Genomic DNA, 19012 nt, shown 5'->3' on the forward strand with positions numbered 1-19012 from the left:
GCAGCAGTGCCCGCACTACCAATCCTTCTGTTATGCCACATCTCTCAGCTTACAGATTCCTTCGCTCTTTCTTTTACTCTCCACGTTTCTGCCTCTTTCACTCTCTCTTCCAACTCTCTCCCCCTCTCCATTTACTTACACAAATCTCGCAGATACCCCAAGCAGCAGTGCCCGCACTACCAATCCTTCTGTTATGCCACATCTCTCAGCTTACATATTCCTTCGCTCTTTCTTTAACTCTCCACGTTTCTGCCTCTTTCACTCTCTCTTCCAACTCTCTCCCCCCTCTCCATTTACTTACACAAATCTCGCAGATACCCCAAGCAGCAGTGCCCGCACTACCAATCCTTCTGTTATGCCACATCTCTCAGCTTACATATTCCTTCGCTCTTTCTTTTACTCTCCACGTTTCTGCCTCTTTCACTCTCTCTTCCAACTCTCTCCCCCCTCTCCATTTACTTACACAAATCTCGCAGATACCCCAAGCAGCAGTGCCCGCACTACCAATCCTTCTGTTATGCCACATCTCTCAGCTTACATATTCCTTCGCTCTTTCTTTTACTCTCCACGTTTCTGCCTCTTTCACTCTCTCTTCCAACTCTCTCCCCCCTCTCCATTTACTTACACAAATCTCGCAGATACCCCAAGCAGCAGTGCCCGCACTACCAATCCTTCTGTTATGCCACATCTCCCAGCTTACAGATTCGCACTTTCTTTTCCTCTCAACGTTTCTGCCTCTTTCACTCTCTCTTACAACTCTCTCCCCCCTCTCCATTTACTTACACAAATCTCGCAGATACCACAAGCAGCAGTGCCCGCACTACCAAGCCTTCTGTTATGCCACATCTCTCAGCTTACATATTCCTTCGCTCTTTCTTTTACTCTCCACGTTTCTGCCTCTTTCACTCTCTCTTCCAACTCTCTCCCTCCCTCTCCATTTACTTACACAAATCTCGCAGATACCCCAAGCAGCAGTGCCCGCACTACCAATCCTTCTGTTATGCCACATCTCTCAGCTTACATATTCCTTCGCTCTTTCTTTTACTCTCCACGTTTCTGCCTCTTTCACTCTCTCTTCCAACTCTCTCCCCCCTCTCCATTTACTTACACAAATCTCGCAGATACCCCAAGCAGCAGTGCCCGCACTACCAATCCTTCTGTTATGCCACATCTCTCAGCTTACAGATTCGCACGTTCTTTTCCTCTCAACGTTTCTGCCTCTTTCACTCTCTCTTACAACTCTCTCCCCCCTCTCCATTTACTTACACAAATCTCGCAGATACCCCAAGCAGCAGTGCCCGCAATACCGCACTACCAAGCCTTCTGTTATGCCACATCTCTCAGCTTACATATTCCTTCGCTCTTTCTTTTACTCTCCACGTTTCTGCCTCTTTCACTCTCTCTTCCAACTCTCTCCCCCCTCTCCATTTACTTACACAAATCTCGCAGATACCCCAAGCAGCAGTGCCCGCACTACCAATCCTTCTGTTATGCCACATCTCTCAGCTTACATATTCCTTCGCTCTTTCTTTTACTCTCCACGTTTCTGCCTCTTTCACTCTCTCTTCCAACTCTCTCCCCCTCTCCATTTACTTACACAAATCTCGCAGATACCCCAAGCAGCAGTGCCCGCACTACCAATCCTTCTGTTATGCCACATCTCTCAGCTTACATATTCCTTCGCTCTTTCTTTAACTCTCCACGTTTCTGCCTCTTTCACTCTCTCTTCCAACTCTCTCCCCCTCTCCATTTACTTACACAAATCTCGCAGATACCCCAAGCAGCAGTGCCCGCACTACCAATCCTTCTGTTATGCCACATCTCTCCGCTTACAGATTCGCACTTTCTTTTCCTCTCAACGTTTCTGCCTCTTTCACTCTCTTACAACTCTCTCCCCCTCTCCATTTACTTACACAAATCTCGCAGATACCCCAAGCAGCAGTGCCCGCACTACCAATCCTTCTGTTATGCCACATCTCTCAGCTTACATATTCCTTCGCTCTTTCTTTAACTCTCCACGTTTCTGCCTCTTTCACTCTCTCTTCCAACTCTCTCCCCCTCTCCATTTACTTACACAAATCTCGCAGATACCCCAAGCAGCAGTGCCCGCACTACCAATCCTTCTGTTATGCCACATCTCTCCGCTTACAGATTCGCACTTTCTTTTCCTCTCAACGTTTCTGCCTCTTTCACTCTTACAACTCTCTCCCCCTCTCCATTTACTTACACAAATCTCGCAGATACCCCAAGCAGCAGTGCCCGCACTACCAATCCTTCTGTTATGCCACATCTCTCAGCTTACAGATTCCTTCGCACTTTCATTTACTCTCCACGCTTCTGCCTCTTTCACTCTCTCTTCCAACTCTCTCCCCCCTCTCCATTTACTTACACAAATCTCGCAGATACCCCAAGCAGCAGTGCCCGCACTACCAATCCTTCTGTTATGCCACATCTCTCAGCTTACATATTCCTTCGCTCTTTCTTTTACTCTCCACGTTTCTGCCTCTTTCACTCTCTCTTCCAACTCTCTCCCCCCTCTCCATTTACTTACACAAATCTCGCAGATACCCCAAGCAGCAGTGCCCGCACTACCAATCCTTCTGTTATGCCACATCTCTCAGCTTACATATTCCTTCGCTCTTTCTTTTACTCTCCACGTTTCTGCCTCTTTCACTCTCTCTTCCAACTCTCTCCCCCCTCTCCATTTACTTACACAAATCTCGCAGATACCCCAAGCAGCAGTGCCCGCACTACCAATCCTTCTGTTATGCCACATCTCCCAGCTTACAGATTCGCACTTTCTTTTCCTCTCAACGTTTCTGCCTCTTTCACTCTCTCTTACAACTCTCTCCCCCCTCTCCATTTACTTACACAAATCTCGCAGATACCACAAGCAGCAGTGCCCGCACTACCAAGCCTTCTGTTATGCCACATCTCTCAGCTTACATATTCCTTCGCTCTTTCTTTTACTCTCCACGTTTCTGCCTCTTTCACTCTCTCTTCCAACTCTCTCCCTCCCTCTCCATTTACTTACACAAATCTCGCAGATACCCCAAGCAGCAGTGCCCGCACTACCAATCCTTCTGTTATGCCACATCTCTCAGCTTACATATTCCTTCGCTCTTTCTTTTACTCTCCACGTTTCTGCCTCTTTCACTCTCTCTTCCAACTCTCTCCCCCCTCTCCATTTACTTACACAAATCTCGCAGATACCCCAAGCAGCAGTGCCCGCACTACCAATCCTTCTGTTATGCCACATCTCTCAGCTTACAGATTCCTTCCCTCTTTCTTTTACTCTCCACGTTTCTGCCTCTTTCACTCTCTCTTCCAACTCTCTCCCCCCTCTCCATTTACTTACACAAATCTCGCAGATACCCCAAGCAGCAGTGCCCGCACTACCAATCCTTCTGTTATGCCACATCTCTCAGCTTACAGATTCATTCGCTCTTTCTTTTACTCTCCACGTTTCTGCCTCTTTCACTCTCTCTTCCAACTCTCTCCCCCCTCTCCATTTACTTACACAAATCTCGCAGATACCCCAAGCAGCAGTGCCCGCACTACCAATCCTTCTGTTATGCCACATCTCTCAGCTTACAGATTCCTTCGCTCTTTCTTTTACTCTCCACGTTTCTGCCTCTTTCACTCTCTCTTCCAACTCTCTCCCCCCTCTCCATTTACTTACACAAATCTCGCAGATACCCCAAGCAGCAGTGCCCGCACTACCAATCCTTCTGTTATGCCACATCTCTCAGCTTACATATTCCTTCGCTCTTTCTTTTACTCTCCACGTTTCTGCCTCTTTCACTCTCTCTTCCAACTCTCTCCCCCCTCTCCATTTACTTACACAAATCTCGCAGATACCCCAAGCAGCAGTGCCCGCACTACCAATCCTTCTGTTATGCCACATCTCTCAGCTTACAGATCCCTTCGCTCTTTCTTTTCCTCTCAACGTTTCTGCCTCTTTCACTCTCTCGTCCAACTCTCTCCCCCCTCTCCATTTACTTACACAAATCTCGCAGATACCCCAAGCAGCTGTGCCCGCACTACCAAGCCTTCTGTTATGCCACATCTCTCAGCTTACAGATTCCTTCGCTCTTTCTTTTACTCTCCACGTTTCTGCCTCTTTCACTCTCTCTTCCAACTCTCTCCCTCCACCTCCATTTACTTACACAAATCTTGGTGAGGCACAGGCAGCAACACTCCAAGCTTCCCTCACACACAGAGCAGGTACAGCACAGGCAGCAACAGTGCAAGCTTCCATCACACACGGAGCAGGTACAGCACAGGCAACAGCAATGCAAGCTTCCCTCAAACACAGAGCAGGTACAGCACAGGCAGCAACAGTGCAAGCTTCCCTCACACACAGAGCAGGTACAGCACAGGCAGCAACAGTGCAAGCTTCCCTCACACAGAGCAGGTACAGCACAGGCAGCAACAGTGCAAGCTTCCATCACACACGGAGCAGGTACAGCACAGGCAACAGCAATGCAAGCTTCCCTCAAACACGGAGCAGGTACAGCACAGGCAACAGCAGTGCAAGCTTCCCTTACACATGGAACAGGTACAGCACCGACAGCAGCAGTGCAAGCTTCCCTCACACACGGAGCAGGTACAGCACAGGCAGCAGCAGTGCAAGCTTCCCTCACATATAGATCAGGTACAGCACAGGCGGCAGCAGTGCAAGCTTCCCTTACACATGGAACAGGTACAGCACCGACAGCAGCAGTGCAAGCTTCCCTCACACACCGTCACACACCCTCAGCTTCACACACCCTCACTCACCCTCGCACACACACACACACACACACACACACACATACAACAACAAAAGGAAGAATAGAAATAAACTATCCTAATCCACACTCTAACTCCAAGATAGAAATCCTGAGTCCTAATTCACCCTAATAAACTAACAGCCTAATTCACCCTACAAATACACCCTCAAGATACGCAACAGAAAGACATCCTAGAAAATAACAACCAAAGTAAAAATACGCGCAATGATGTTTATCAAGCTTCAGGTCACCAAACCAACAATTATTAGGACAAAATAACACCAACAAAAGAACGAAGAAATATCTGTCAGGATGCGAGGACGAGGATGTACAAACACAAAAGTAAAACAGCCTATTTTTAACTTGGGTAATAAACAAGCACTATTCATCCGGTAAATGGGACGGATTAAACACAATTGTCACGAGTTACACAAAAAGCCGTAGGCATATAACAATAGCAGTTCATCACACGGAATTACATCAAATATAAAAAACATATTACGCAACTTGGATTCAGCGCTAACATCATCAATAAACATTACATATGTCTCTTAGCTTCACAAAACAACTCGTAATACAATTAATACATTTGAAGTGTACAATATTCATGGCGAAAAGAGTACTTAGAAACTCAAAGAACAGCTCTTGTACGTCAAATAACAAACAACTGCTAATAATACATTACATAACACTTTAAGAAAATAAATACATTACATATCGAATAATAAAAACAAGACTTTAATTACATTACATAATATTCATTTCGAAATATTACAAACAAAAAAATACAATGTCAACATTATTAAAAATACACTCCTATTCATTCGTTAACTTAAACATACTATAGGTAGTAAATAAAAACACTTACTTACATATAAATTACATAAATAACTAAAATAATTACAATCGCTAACAAAATATGTCACTATTTATATAAATACACTCATAATTATTAACTAATTTATGCATACTATCAATACTACTTTAAATTAGATTAAAAAAACACGTAGAGGAAATCTCTTACCTATCATACGACGCACCAACAGCAGACGAACAGGAACACGCCTTCCGCATACCGCTATTCTCCATGTTCTGGAGAATTCCACCGATTACGTATGCAAATCGGAACGCGACGTCAAAAACGTAGCGCTCCGATTGGCTAAAAAAAATGTCAATTAAAAAAAAGACGTAACGGTAGGGAAAATAAAAAAAAACTAGAACGCTAACCTGGTAAATGTAGGTAGCGTTAAGGTGGCGCTTTGCGTCAGACATTTTAATTAAAAAAAAAATGTTCAACCTCAACCCCTCACCCTCAATCACACTCAATCACCCTCAACACATCACCCTCACTCACCCTCACTCACCCTCACTCACCCTCAATCACCCTCACTCACCCTCACCCTCACTCACCCTCACTCACCCTCACCCACCCTCAATCACCCTCACCCTCACTCACCCTCAACACCTCACCCTCAATCACCCTCACCCTCACTCACACTCAACCCCTCACCCTCACTCACCCTCACCTTCACCCTCAACCCCTCACCCTCACTCACCCTCAATCCCTCAACCACCCTCAACCCCTCAACCACCCTCAACCCCTCACCCTCACTCACACTCACTCACCCTCACTCACCCCCACCCTCACTCACACTCACTCACTCACCCTCACTCACCCTCACTCACCCTCACCCTCACCCACAATCACCCTCACCCTCACTCACCCTCAACATCTCACCCTCACTCACCCTCAACCCCTCACCCTCACCCTCACTCACCCTCAACCCCTTACCCTCAATCACCCTCACCCTCACTCACCCTCAACCCCTCACCCACACTCACCCTCAACCCCTCACCCTCACTCACCCTCAACCCCTCACCCTCACTCACCCTCAATCACCCTCACCCTCACTCACCCTCACTCACCCTCACTCACCCTCACCCTCACCCTCACTCACCCTCACTCACCTTCAGCCTCACTCACCTTCAGCCTCACTCACCCTCAACCCCTCACCCTCACTCACCCTCACCCTCACTCACCCTCACCCTCCCTCAACCCCTCACCCTCCCTCACCCTCATCCCCTCAGCCTCACCCTCACTCACCCTCACTCACCCTCGCCCTCACTCACCCTCACTCACCCTCACCCTCACTCACCCCCACCCTCACTCACCCTCACTCACCCTCACTCACCCTCACCCTCACTCACCCTCACCCACACTCACCCTCACCCTCACTCACCCTCAACACCTCACCCTCACTCACCCTCAACCCCTCACCCTCACCCTCACCCTCACCCTCACTCAGCCTCAACCCCTTACCCTCAATCACCCTCACCCAGCCTCAACCCCTCACCCTCACTCACCCTCAACCCCTCATCCTCACTCACCCTCAACCCCTCACCCTCACTCACCCTCAACCCCTCACCCTCACTCACCCTCAACCCCTCACCCTCACTCACCCTCACTCAGCCTCACTCACCCTCACCCTCACTCACCCTCACCCTCACTCACCCTCACTCACCCTCACTCACCCTCACCCACCCTCACCCTCACTCACCCTCAATGCCTCACCCTCACTCACTCTCAACCCCTCACCCTCACTCACCCTCAACACCTCACCCTCACCCTCACTCACCCTCAACCGTTCACCCTCAACCCCTCACTCACCCTCACTCTCACTCACCCTCACTTACCCTCACCCCCTCAGCCTCACCATCACTCACCCTCACTTACCCTCAACCCCTCAGCCTCACCCTCACCCTCACTCACCCTCAACCCCTCACCCACCCTCACCCACACTCACCCTCAACCCCTCACACTCACTAACCCTTACCCTCACTCACCCTCAACTCCTCACCCTCACTCACCCTCAACACCTCACCCTCACTCACCCTCACCCTCCCTCAACACCTCACCCTCAATCACCCTCACCCTCAATCACCCTCACCCTCACTCACACTCAACCCCTCACCCTCACCCTCACTCACCCTCACCTTCACCCTCTCACCCTCAACCCCTCACCCTCACTCACCCTCAATCCCTCAACCACCCTCAACCCCTCACCCTCACTCACCCTCACTCACCCTCACTCACCCTCACTCACCCTCACTCACCCTCACTCACCCTCACTCACCCTCACTCACCCTCACTCACCCTCACTCACCCTCACTCACCCTCACTCACCCTCACTCACCCTCACTCACCCTCACTCACCCTCACCCTCACTCACCCTCACTCACCCTCACTCACCCTCACTCACCCTCACTCACCCTCACTCACCCTCACTCACCCTCACTCACCCTCACTCACCCTCACTCACCCTCACTCACCCTCACTCACCCTCACTCACCCTCACTCACCCTCACTCACCCTCACTCACCCTCACTCACCCTCACCCTCACTCACCCTCACTCACCCTCACCCACACTCACCCTCACTCACCCTCAACACCTCACCCTCACTCACTCTCAACCCCTCACCCTCACCCTCACTCACCCTCAACCCCTTACCCTCAATCACCCTCACCCTCACTCAGCCTCAACCCCTCACCCTCACTCACCCTCAACCCCTCACCCTCACTCACCCTCAACCCCTCACCCTCACTCACCCTCACTCACCCTCACTCACCCTCACTCACCCTCACAACACATATTGTGTTACAATAGGTGTCACATTTGCAGAAGATAAAACTATCTAGAGATGTAGCATAACGACCAGAGCTGCCATATAAGTCACGTAAATACTAAACATGTTGCATTCAAAATGCTATAGGTGTCACATTTGCAAACGTTATAACTATTGGCATTGTAAATGACAAAGCCATCAATATAGCAATTTTAACATCGCAAAAATAAATAAATTATGTCATTTACAAGACCAATAACTACAACTTTTCTAATGCGAAACTTATTGCATTCCAACCCCACTCATCCACGCAACGCCACTCACACACGCAACACCACTCACACACGCAACGCCACTCACACACGCAACGCCACTCACACACGCAACGCCACTCACACACGCAACGCCACTCACACACGCAACGCCACTCACACACGCAACGCCACTCACACACGCAACGCCACTCACACACGCAACGCCACTCACACACGCAACGCCACTCACACACGCAACGCCACTCACACACGCCACTCATCCACGCAACGCCACTCATCCACGCAACGCCACTCATCCACGCAACACCACTCATCCACGCAACACCACTCTTCCATTTGCAAAAAGAAAAATGCCTAACTATTCTATTGCGAGACCTATTGCATTTCCAATGCTTGTTTCCTCCTTACAAGCCCATCCGAGAATGCCTAGTTCCTCCCAATGCGCATTCTGTGTGGACTAAGAAAAGAGCACCTAGGTTAGAGGATGGGAAATGAATCCAATGGATTATCTACTTTAGCAGAGATCATGGATCTGCTCAGACATCCATTTACTGCTTGGACTATGTACAAACTCTGGTAGCTTGTCCACTTGGGTCACAAAATTAGCATTTCAGCTCCAGTGGTCCATGGTGCCATTCCTTGACTTCCCACAGCAACCCAGTATATCTGAAATGTAAGTCCTTGTTATTAAAAAAAACAATCATCGAGGCTCCTGTATCTCGAGGGCAGCTTGCAGCGGCTTAAATTAGTACGCATGCAGTTGGCTTAGGTTGGGGCATCCATGCTCCCAATCATCCAGAATGGTTTCAGGTTCTAGGGCAATATTCCAGATGAGCTCTTCTATGGAGAGGATTTTATTCCTTCTTCACGAGGCACCAACGTCAGGAAGAACGTAAAGGTCCTCTGAATTGAGTCAGAAAGAAGCATTGAATACAGTTAATAGCGAATAGAAAATCTACCTGCTGGTGGCGAGTGGATGATTATCTGTCTTCATTCTGTCAGAGGGGGAGGAGTGACCTCTCGAGGTCAAAGCCACAGTTGTCCTAATCATAAAAAACAGGTAAAGTTCCAGCTGCACAAAGTTAGAGCAAGTTCTTTGGTCTCCTTAACACTCCGCCCCTGGCGAGTTGGAACAGGAGAGGCGATAAACTCCAAACCTCTAGCTCACTTTGGAGAATGAATGCCTGTAAAACCACAGAAGAAACCACCATTAAAGCCATAAAAATGGTGTTCAGTTTCTTGCAGGGGGGTGCCAAAGCAGTTTAAAATTGTCGCCCAGTTTCTGGACTGTCGGCTGCTGATGTAAATGTATATGTGTTGGACTTGTAAAGCGCACAGCTGCCCGTGAGCGTCCCGGCGCTGAAGACCGCTGGGGAACCCGTCCTGGCTTTCCCTGTGAGATGGTCCCTTCTGGGTGTCTCCAAGGTGAAACCAGGCATCCCCGGCGTCTGTGGGGGGCCGTTGTACAGATGTAAATGTAAATGTAAATGTAGTTGAGCTTATATAGCTCACAGCTACCCGCAGTGGGTTTTCCGGCGCTTGCTTAGGGAACCCTTCCTGGTATTCCCCTGTGAGATAGCAGGGTATCCACAAGGTGAAAGTCAGGCATCCCGCCGCGAGGGGCCGTTGTGGAGATTAAGCAAGCTGTTGCCCAGAGTCGCAGAGTGTGAACCCGTGAGTCGAGGAGGCACTGGGGTGAGAATTATAGAGTCCGTGAAATTTTTAGCCTAAGACCCGCCGAGGCGGGGAATTGAACCCTGGTCCAGGACCGATCTCAGCTTCCGGGTCTGCTGCCTCTAACCCCTGAGCCACACTTCTCCACAGATGAGGCAAGCTTAATGCCCAGAGTTGCCGAGTGTGTTCCCTGGTTAGAGTAGGCACCGAGGCGAGAATTATCGAGTCTGCTGACCCTGGTCCATGACCCTGCTGCGTCGGGAATTGAAACCTGGTCCCGGGCCGTTCTCAGCTTCCGGGTCTGCCGCCTCTAACCAGTGAGCCACAACTCTCCACCCTTCAGGGAGAGGATTCGGAGAGGAGTCTTTCCTGCCTGCAGACTCTGATATAGTCAAGTGTGGTCCTGGCTGATGATTAGAAGACACATGCAAAGGGTTACTAGGTTTCAATAGGGAAACACATCAGTATTTGTGGTTATTTGAAGAAGAAAGATTTCTTTGATAGAAGCGGTGGATGCCTTTGGGTAATACCGGGCTAGCACTAAAGATGTCAGCTTATGTCAGAGGCCGAGCCTTTCTCAGGTGCCACTACCTGGACACTATGCATGGATCTAGAGTCTCCACCACCTGCTGCTCCTCTACCGACCCAGGGTCCGCCCTGAGTACATTGCTATGATGTCAAGGCGCTCTGTCTGATGCCCCTCTCCTTTGTACCTAGCCTAGAGGTTGTCCAAGCCTCCACAGTAATCATGTGTATGAAGTAAAACTCCATCTTGTTCGTTTTCTTCACTCCAATCTCACTGGGTCCTTTTTAGCCCACAAAGGGACACCCAGCCGCAGTACAGCGCTGTCGCTAGCATGGTCGGACTCTGCAGGATCAGCCTGTGGGAACCCTATAAGAACAGGTTTAGAAAGAAGTTGGCCTTACAGGATATTTGCAGGGTTTCTTATAGGATTTCTCAGCAGAGAAATAAAAGCAAGAACAGACGATGTGTGTGTCTCCAGGGGTAAATCTCTGCAAGTGTCAGAGGAGACCCCAACCTTTAGAAAATAGGCATATCTTAACGGTGCCTTCCCAACCCCGTTGTTCACAGCCATGCTGTTGCCTAGCCTTTCAGGAATTATTAATACCATTGACGTATGGCGGCAGTGTAGCTGGCATAAAAGTTGCCAAGACCTCTGTTTTTTTGTTGTTTTGTATTCTGTAATATATGTTTCATGATGACGTTCAAGCTCACTCCATCAGATCGACAGGCGCTTTCCTGACACGTTTTGTCTTTCGGATGTCTGTAGGGAGACAGATTCTCCTATCTGCAGCATACTGTAAACTCTACCCTGAGAGCACCTCAAGAGCTGAAAGGTTTATAACATCTATGGCATGATCTGCTGCCTCCGGCCACTGTCTTCTGCTTGATAATATTGTATTGATGGCTGGGATGGACATGATCTGAGATAAGAGAAACCCAACTCGCCTGTAGTAAATGCGCCTCTCTTGTGTTCCATTCCATTACCAATGCCAACCTACCTTTCCTGCTCGTTGACCGTCATAATTGGGATTGCTCGTGGCTTTCAATACTTGAAAATGAACCAAATAAATGTTTTTGGCGGGTGGGGAAAGGACTAGCTGAGCCCCCCGTCCCCCCCCCCCCCCCCCCCCCCCGGAGATCAGCCCTTTTTACACTTCTAAATTAGACCTTTGGGTCTGGGCTCAAAAGAGTTGGTAATAGGAGACCTATGACTCTAGTGCAACTCAATGGGGTTTTCTGCATTCATGTGGTACTGCACATCCATCCTTTCTTCTGCTTCAGGGGTATGAATATTGAGCGTATCCTGCACCGTCTTTTCATTAGCGAACATTTGCACGTCACTTGAGGTGTGTTGGTCACTGCCATTGGTGAAATAGCTCTTTTTTGAAAGCAGTGATTGTTCTTTACCTTTCTCTTTCCTCGTTTCAGAAACTGATCAAGCGAACCCACAGCCGACACCACACGGCTGAGGCCAGTGAGACGTACTACCAAAGGTAAGGCTCGTTTCTTCCCATGACAGTTGTGTGATGTCCGTGTCAGTCGGCAATGGAGAAGGTGCAATAGTTTATTAAGCAAATACGAACCCTGACAGGGGAGCCTCAGTCTACACAACCCTCGGAGGTGCGCAGAGGAGACACACAATTGATACCAAGCATATATACGTTTTGCACACCCCACAATGTCACCTTACTAGGAAAGATACAACTTGTCAGTGAGCCAGCAGGAAGACCCATATAAGGCACAATTGATTGCTAGTAGCTAGGCTTAAGCTATTCCGGGGGAAGGTCAGTAAGGAGCCTCCCTTTCTATCTGTTGCTCGGGGAGTGCAAGAACGGGCTCTGCTAGAATGTGCGCATCCCACAAGGAGGGCAGGTGTGACCTTGGGTTTCCCTGAGCTATAAACTAGCGAGTGGGGCAGACAGCTAAGTCTGCCATCATGGTTTCATGCAGAAAACTTAATCACGTGATTTCAGGGAAACAGTACTCGAAACAGAGAAACGAAACATCATGGCTCCTAGTCGTGTCAATAGGTTTAAGCGGTACAAGAGTACATCATTCACAAATACAATAATATAATGCAATGCTAACGTGCGGTTATAAGGTTATATTGTATATACTAGGCAAATATCATGCATTTATTATGTTCATATCCCATCAGACGGCCCTTTTGGCCTATTATAGCCAATATAACCGGATTCATTCTACGAGCACTCCCTCATCGATCTGCATAAGATCTGAAACTTCCTTCTGCATCATTTGTTTTTCGAAGTTGGCCTGACGAGAGATAGTCAAGGCAGATGTTATTCTAGCTGCACAGAAAGAACAGCCAGCCGGGCCACAATGGAGACACAGACAGCAAGTAAATATGACTCCAAAGGCTCTAGCAAGAATCATGAATATTTTCCAACCCCAGGTAGCTAGAAGACCCCAGAACCATCCACCAAGGGACCAAGTACCATTGTCGACATGTGCTTCACTGGCTAATCGGTGTAACTTCTGGATTGCAAGGTGTATGGTTGGGGCCGAATCAGGAATGAAAACACAACAAGAGGTGCCGATCACGCGGCAGGCTCCACCCCTATCTGCGAGGATGACGTCAAGAACCATCCGGTTCTGAAGCGAAACAAGCCTCGTCGCCTGAAGCTCAACAGTAATATTGGTCAGAATCCCAGTGGTGGTCTGAACCACATTTTCCACTATTCTTGACAGGCGTCTTATACTACGGCTATTGAAAATCGGTCTCCAAAAGGGGGTGAGACCTTTAGCAAAGTCTTCGAACTGCTGCAAGGAGGTGTCAGTTTGATCAGTACTATCAGTATCGAAACTCCTGATACTCCGGTTAGATTCTATCTCTCTTTTCACTAATTGATGCGTCTTATGATAATCAGATGGAGCAATATAACTGGGGGTATAGGAATGAGAGGTAACACCGCCCTGCCCATCCCCGGGGAAGCCATGTATATGCATTTTCACTGCACACAAAATATATAATTTGGGAGGAGTAATCACGGGAGGAGTACTATATGGCTGTAAGGTGTAAGTGTAATGTACTGCTTCCTACCTTAATGTGACCTCGTCCCTGTATGCAAAAGGGGGAAGTACCATTTATAATGGGAATTGGCATAGCTTTGTCATTGGTGACATTTCGTTCTTTAAAGTGCTGAAAATACATGGTGGAGTTGAAAAGTTTGAAATCCTGCATTTCTTCTTGTAACCAAGTAGCATTTTTATATTCAGTGTATACATTCATGCAAGCATTTGGGTCTAGGATCCCTCTCCTCCATTCCCCTCAGCATCAAATCCTTGGTGTTGTTCTATATACTTCAAAATGGCCTCATAGTCTTTTTCGGTATATATCTTAGGTTCAGCTACATAGTGAGAATACATCAATGACAATAATTGAAACCAGGCCTCACAGCTAACTAAGTGGGACAAGGGTAGGGAAATGAACAATTTATGCTGATGCATTACTGACGGGAGTAACCCACAGACCCAACAATTCGTCTTATTCGTTGTACTATGGGTCTGATGTAACATTTCAATAAAAACATTCTTCGAATAGTTTTCTCTGTGTCTAGCCTTATGTGGAGGTAAGGAATAAAAGAGGTGTTCCTCTGGAGGAGGGGTAGTTCCTAGCAAAGTATGTACAGGGTGCTGAAATTCTATATACACAAATACACACATCAAAATTACTGTGATTTATAACGATAAAAGCAACAAATGCCACCTTCACTCTGGTGGGCCATCCGGAAAATGATTGCATATTATCAATATACCGTCGAGGGGCAAGTGGTTGTTCATGCTCCATCGCAAATCGGGCAAAAGGAAACATGCTCTCTATAAGTCCAAAATTTAACTCGGTTCCTCTCTAAAAGTCCAAATCTAATCTGTGTATCCACAAAGCACGCATACCACCAGAGGGTTCTTCTTCCCACTAAGGGATCTTCTCCTTGTGTCCGTTAGAGCCTCACAGGTAGTCTCCTATCGTTCATCAAGAGAACCAACTTTTTATATCCCAGTAGTACAACCGCGGCCCTTAACTCAGTCTTTCTTTCTGAACAGAGCTTATTTAACACAATGTTCCAAGCTCTCAACGAGTTCAGTCCAGTGTCTCGCTCAGTACCCAAGCAATTCTTATCCGATGTTCCTCAACTCAAGTCTCTGTCTAGCTCCTACCATAGAAAGCTGGGGTACCGCGCTGTTTTCGGGGCCGCAGGTCGTATTTACAAAGGCCAGGAAGCTCCTGGTCAGAAACAAATTCTGCTGCAAGGGCATCTGATGCATTCGAAACCTGTGGTGCCCTGGGAACAACAGCTTCTCCTGGTCGAGCTGTCGCACTTTCCACGATGGGCAACACCTCACTCGGTTGCCCTATCTCCTGGGCATCTGAAAAAGGCACAAAGCTTTGATTCAGCTCTCCTTCCTGACTCTGAATTCCTTCTCGATTCCTCAGGTCAAATGGCAGAGGCAGCGGCAGGCGTTTCAAATGGGTGACATGGATCCAGTGCTTTCTTCCATGCACTTTCACCGCCGTCCTCGTTGCCAAGAGGATTTGGTAAGGGTCCGACCACCTTGGTTCCAAACTCGATTTCCTTTGATAATTCTTCACCAAGACCCACTGGCCAGGCTCCAGTCGATGTTCAGGACCCTCCGGTAGTGGCTGCAATGTGTCCGATACCTGTTGAGGAATAGAACGCAAATCTTTAGTCAAAGCATACAGGTAGTCGGTCATCAAAGGATAATCAATATCCCTAAAGGATCGGGGTCTTGGGACTCCCCACACATTTGCGGGGCGACCAATGATCACCTCATATGGAGACAATCCAGTTCTAGTGTGAGGGGTTGTCCTTAGGGACAGTAATGCCAATGGGAGGGCGTCGGGCCACTTTAGCCAAGTACTTGCACAAATTTTAGCCATCTTCAATTTCAGAGTGCCATTATATTTCTCGACCAGACCCGCTGACTGGGGATGTCTGGCGGCATGGAACTTTTGTTTTATTTGCAATCCATCACAAACACTTTGTACTAGCAGGGCATTAAAATGAGGCCCGTTGTCTGACCAGATGACCCGGGGTAAACAATATTGAGGGAAGTACTCTTTAATCAGGGCTTTAGCAGTTGCAACTGCAGTAGTTTCTTTGGTGGGGTAGGCTTCGACCCATTTACTGAAAGCACATACCACCACCAATACATACTTCAAATTATTCACTCTTTCCATCTGAATGTAATCAATTTGTATTACCTCAAAAGGCAAAGACGGTGGGGCAAAATTTCCACTCGAAACAGATTCTCTACCCCCAGGATTATGACGTAAACACACAGGGCAGTACTTTACTATATGTGCTGCGGTTTTGGGAATGTTTGGGTTGTTCCATACGGGGTCTAACACCGCACAAATACCTTTCGCACCAATGTGGGCCGGACCATGGGCCATGGTCACTACAGCATATACTAAAGCATTAGGTAGCAACCACCGCTGTTTCTCAGATCGATCTATCCAACATTCATTCTGATCTAATTTCCCTATTTCCTGTTCCCATCTCTGTACTTCATCTACTGTTGCTTCTTCCTGTAATTCTCTCACACTTTCAATGGTATTGTCAAAAAGGGATGTCTCTGCCACCCACCGGGCCGATGTGCTAGGGAACATGGGATTCATTCTAGTCAGGGTTGTTTCTTTCGCCACTGACTCAGCAAAAGTGTTTCCCTTTCCAGTGGAATCAACGACTTTTATATGGGCGCTACACTTGATGATGGCCACTTTCTCTGGTAAGGTTAAAGCAAATAACAATCGGTCAATTAAGGGGCCGTGCTGAATTTTCTGACCATGTGTAGTAAAGAAACCCCTCCCCCTCCACAGCCTCCCAAAACTATGGGCCACACCAAAGGCGTACTGGCTGTCCGTAAAAATGTTCACCCTCAGCCCTTCACTCAATTCGCATGCTCTTAACAAAGCTATTAGTTCAGCTGCCTGGGCTGAGTGATGGGAAATCCTCGCAGTCTCCACTACAGTTTTTAATGTCGTAACAGCATATGCAGCTGTCGCAGTACCATTTGGTAACTTAAAACAAGAGCCATCTACATACAACTCCCCCTGGGGTTCTAGTAAAGGGGTGTCAGTGAGGTCTACACGCCCCTTCATTTCTTCTTCAGTTCTAAATATACAATCATGGACATCGTCCTTTCCATCATTTGAAGGGAGAGGCAATAATGTGGCTGGGTTCAGAGTAGCACATCTTTTAATTGTGATATGGGGTGTAAACAAGGTTAACTCATACCCTGTCAATCGAGCACTCGTAAGGTGCTGGGTCTTGGTTCGATTCAAAAGGATATACACAGCATGCGGTACCATGACTGTGAGGTGCGTATTCAAGACTATTCCCTCCGATTGTTGGATGGCCACCGCTACTGCCGCAGTGGCCCTCAGGCAACTCGGGAGGGCTCGTGCAACAATATCCAGTTATGATGAAAAGAATGCGCAGGGTCTTTGCTTCCCGCCAAAACCCTGCATTAACACTGAAAGCGAACAACCGTCCACCTCGTACACATAAAGTGAAAAAGGCTTTCGGTAATCTGGAGTACCCAAGACAGGTGCAGAACAAAGAACAGACTTTAAAGAATCAAAGGCTTCTTGACATTCATCTGTCCAAGGTAGGGGTTCATGCTCATCTTTGGTTGTCAAATACAACAAGGGTTTAGAGAGGAGTGAATAGTTAGGAATCCACTGGCGACAGTAAGAGGTTATCCCAAGAAAAGCATGAACATCACGTTGAGTACGAAGTACAGACATGTTAGTTATCACAGATATCCGTTCTGGAGTCAATCGTCTCCCCGCTTTCGACAGTAAGTGGCCAAGATAGGTCACTTCCTGTCGACAATATTGAAATTTAGAAAGGGATACTCTATTGCCTTTTCAGCCAAATGTTTCAATAATTTAACCGTGGCTTCCTTACAACCCTCCTCTGTATCGGAGGCCACCAGGATGTCATCCACATACTGGATGATCGTATTTCCTGCTGGTAGAATTAATTCATCAAGAACAGCTTTCAAGGCTTGACTGTAAATGCTAGGACTCTCTGTATAGCCTTGAGGTGCACGAGTAAATCTAAAACTTCGGCCAGCTAATGAGAATCCGAAGATATGTCTGCTATCAGGGTGAATAGGGATGCTAAAGAAAGCATTTTTTAAGTCGATAACTGAAAAATATTTAGCCGTAGGGGGAATCATTGTCAGAATTGCAGTAATGTCTGGCGCCACTGGATATTTTGGGACCAAAATCTTATTACCTCTCGGAGATCAATCACAAAACGATATGTATTTTTATAATCCGGGGCACCATCAATTGGCGTTGTCCTCAAAATCGGTAAAATCGGGCTGTTACATACATTAGCAGCTGTCTCTTCTACTACTCCTCTCTGAATGAGGTCACGGATGATGAGCAACAAGGCCTGTTCACCTTCTGGTGAAATTTTATACTGAGGAATGCGGGGCAGCTGGGCATTGGCATTGGCTATTCTTAACAGACCAACATTGGTGTCTCCCGTAGCCCACAGTGTCCGAGGAATTGCAGAAAACTCAGGGGGAAGGCTCTCATTTTTCGCAAAATATTGAGCCGCTTTCAAGGGTGGCTTTTGCATTGTCAAGTAGACACCATCAGGGGAACAATAAATCCAAGCATTTAACTTTTTCAAAATATCCAAGCCCAAAAGATTTTCTCCACAATTTGAAGTTAAAAGACAAGGCGAATGCATAGAAATGGGGCCTATAGTAAAAGGCAAAGGCTTAGAAACGGGGCTTACCACCGGTATTCCAGAGAATCCCACTGATACATTATTTTGGCCAGACAGAGCAGCTCCTGGGACAAGCATATGGGCAACAGAACTATTCATTGCCCCAGTATCCACTAGGAATTTTCCCGATGTTCCCAACAGTTCCCCTTGTACATAAGGTCCCTCCTGGTCAATTGGTACTGCAAAACGGCCCCCGCTCTGTCCTTGGCTGTCTCATGCGTAATCTGGTCCGTCATACCCATCATCCCTATAGGTCTCATTGTAATACTGTCTGTTTTGGGGATCATCGAAGTAATTTTTCGGAGAACCCTCATGTTGTATTTCTTCTCGTCGCATACTATTTCGGT

General features: G+C 47.6%; 1 protein-coding gene across 2 annotated transcripts in view; it reads left to right on the forward strand.

Annotated features, from left to right (window-relative positions):
• Window positions 1-19012, forward strand: part of CDIN1 (CDAN1 interacting nuclease 1) — a 682509-nt gene that overhangs the window by 183563 nt on the left and 479934 nt on the right. For both annotated transcript variants that reach the window (XM_078661977.1, XM_078661976.1), the window contains exon 4: window positions 12304-12368. In XM_078661977.1, the coding sequence (XP_078518103.1) occupies window positions 12304-12368 (65 nt within the window). The remainder of the gene's footprint in view (window positions 1-12303; window positions 12369-19012) is intronic.

Source organism: Lissotriton helveticus, chromosome 9, assembly GCF_964261635.1.
Source record: "Lissotriton helveticus chromosome 9, aLisHel1.1, whole genome shotgun sequence".
Taxonomy (NCBI): domain Eukaryota; kingdom Metazoa; phylum Chordata; class Amphibia; order Caudata; family Salamandridae; genus Lissotriton; species Lissotriton helveticus.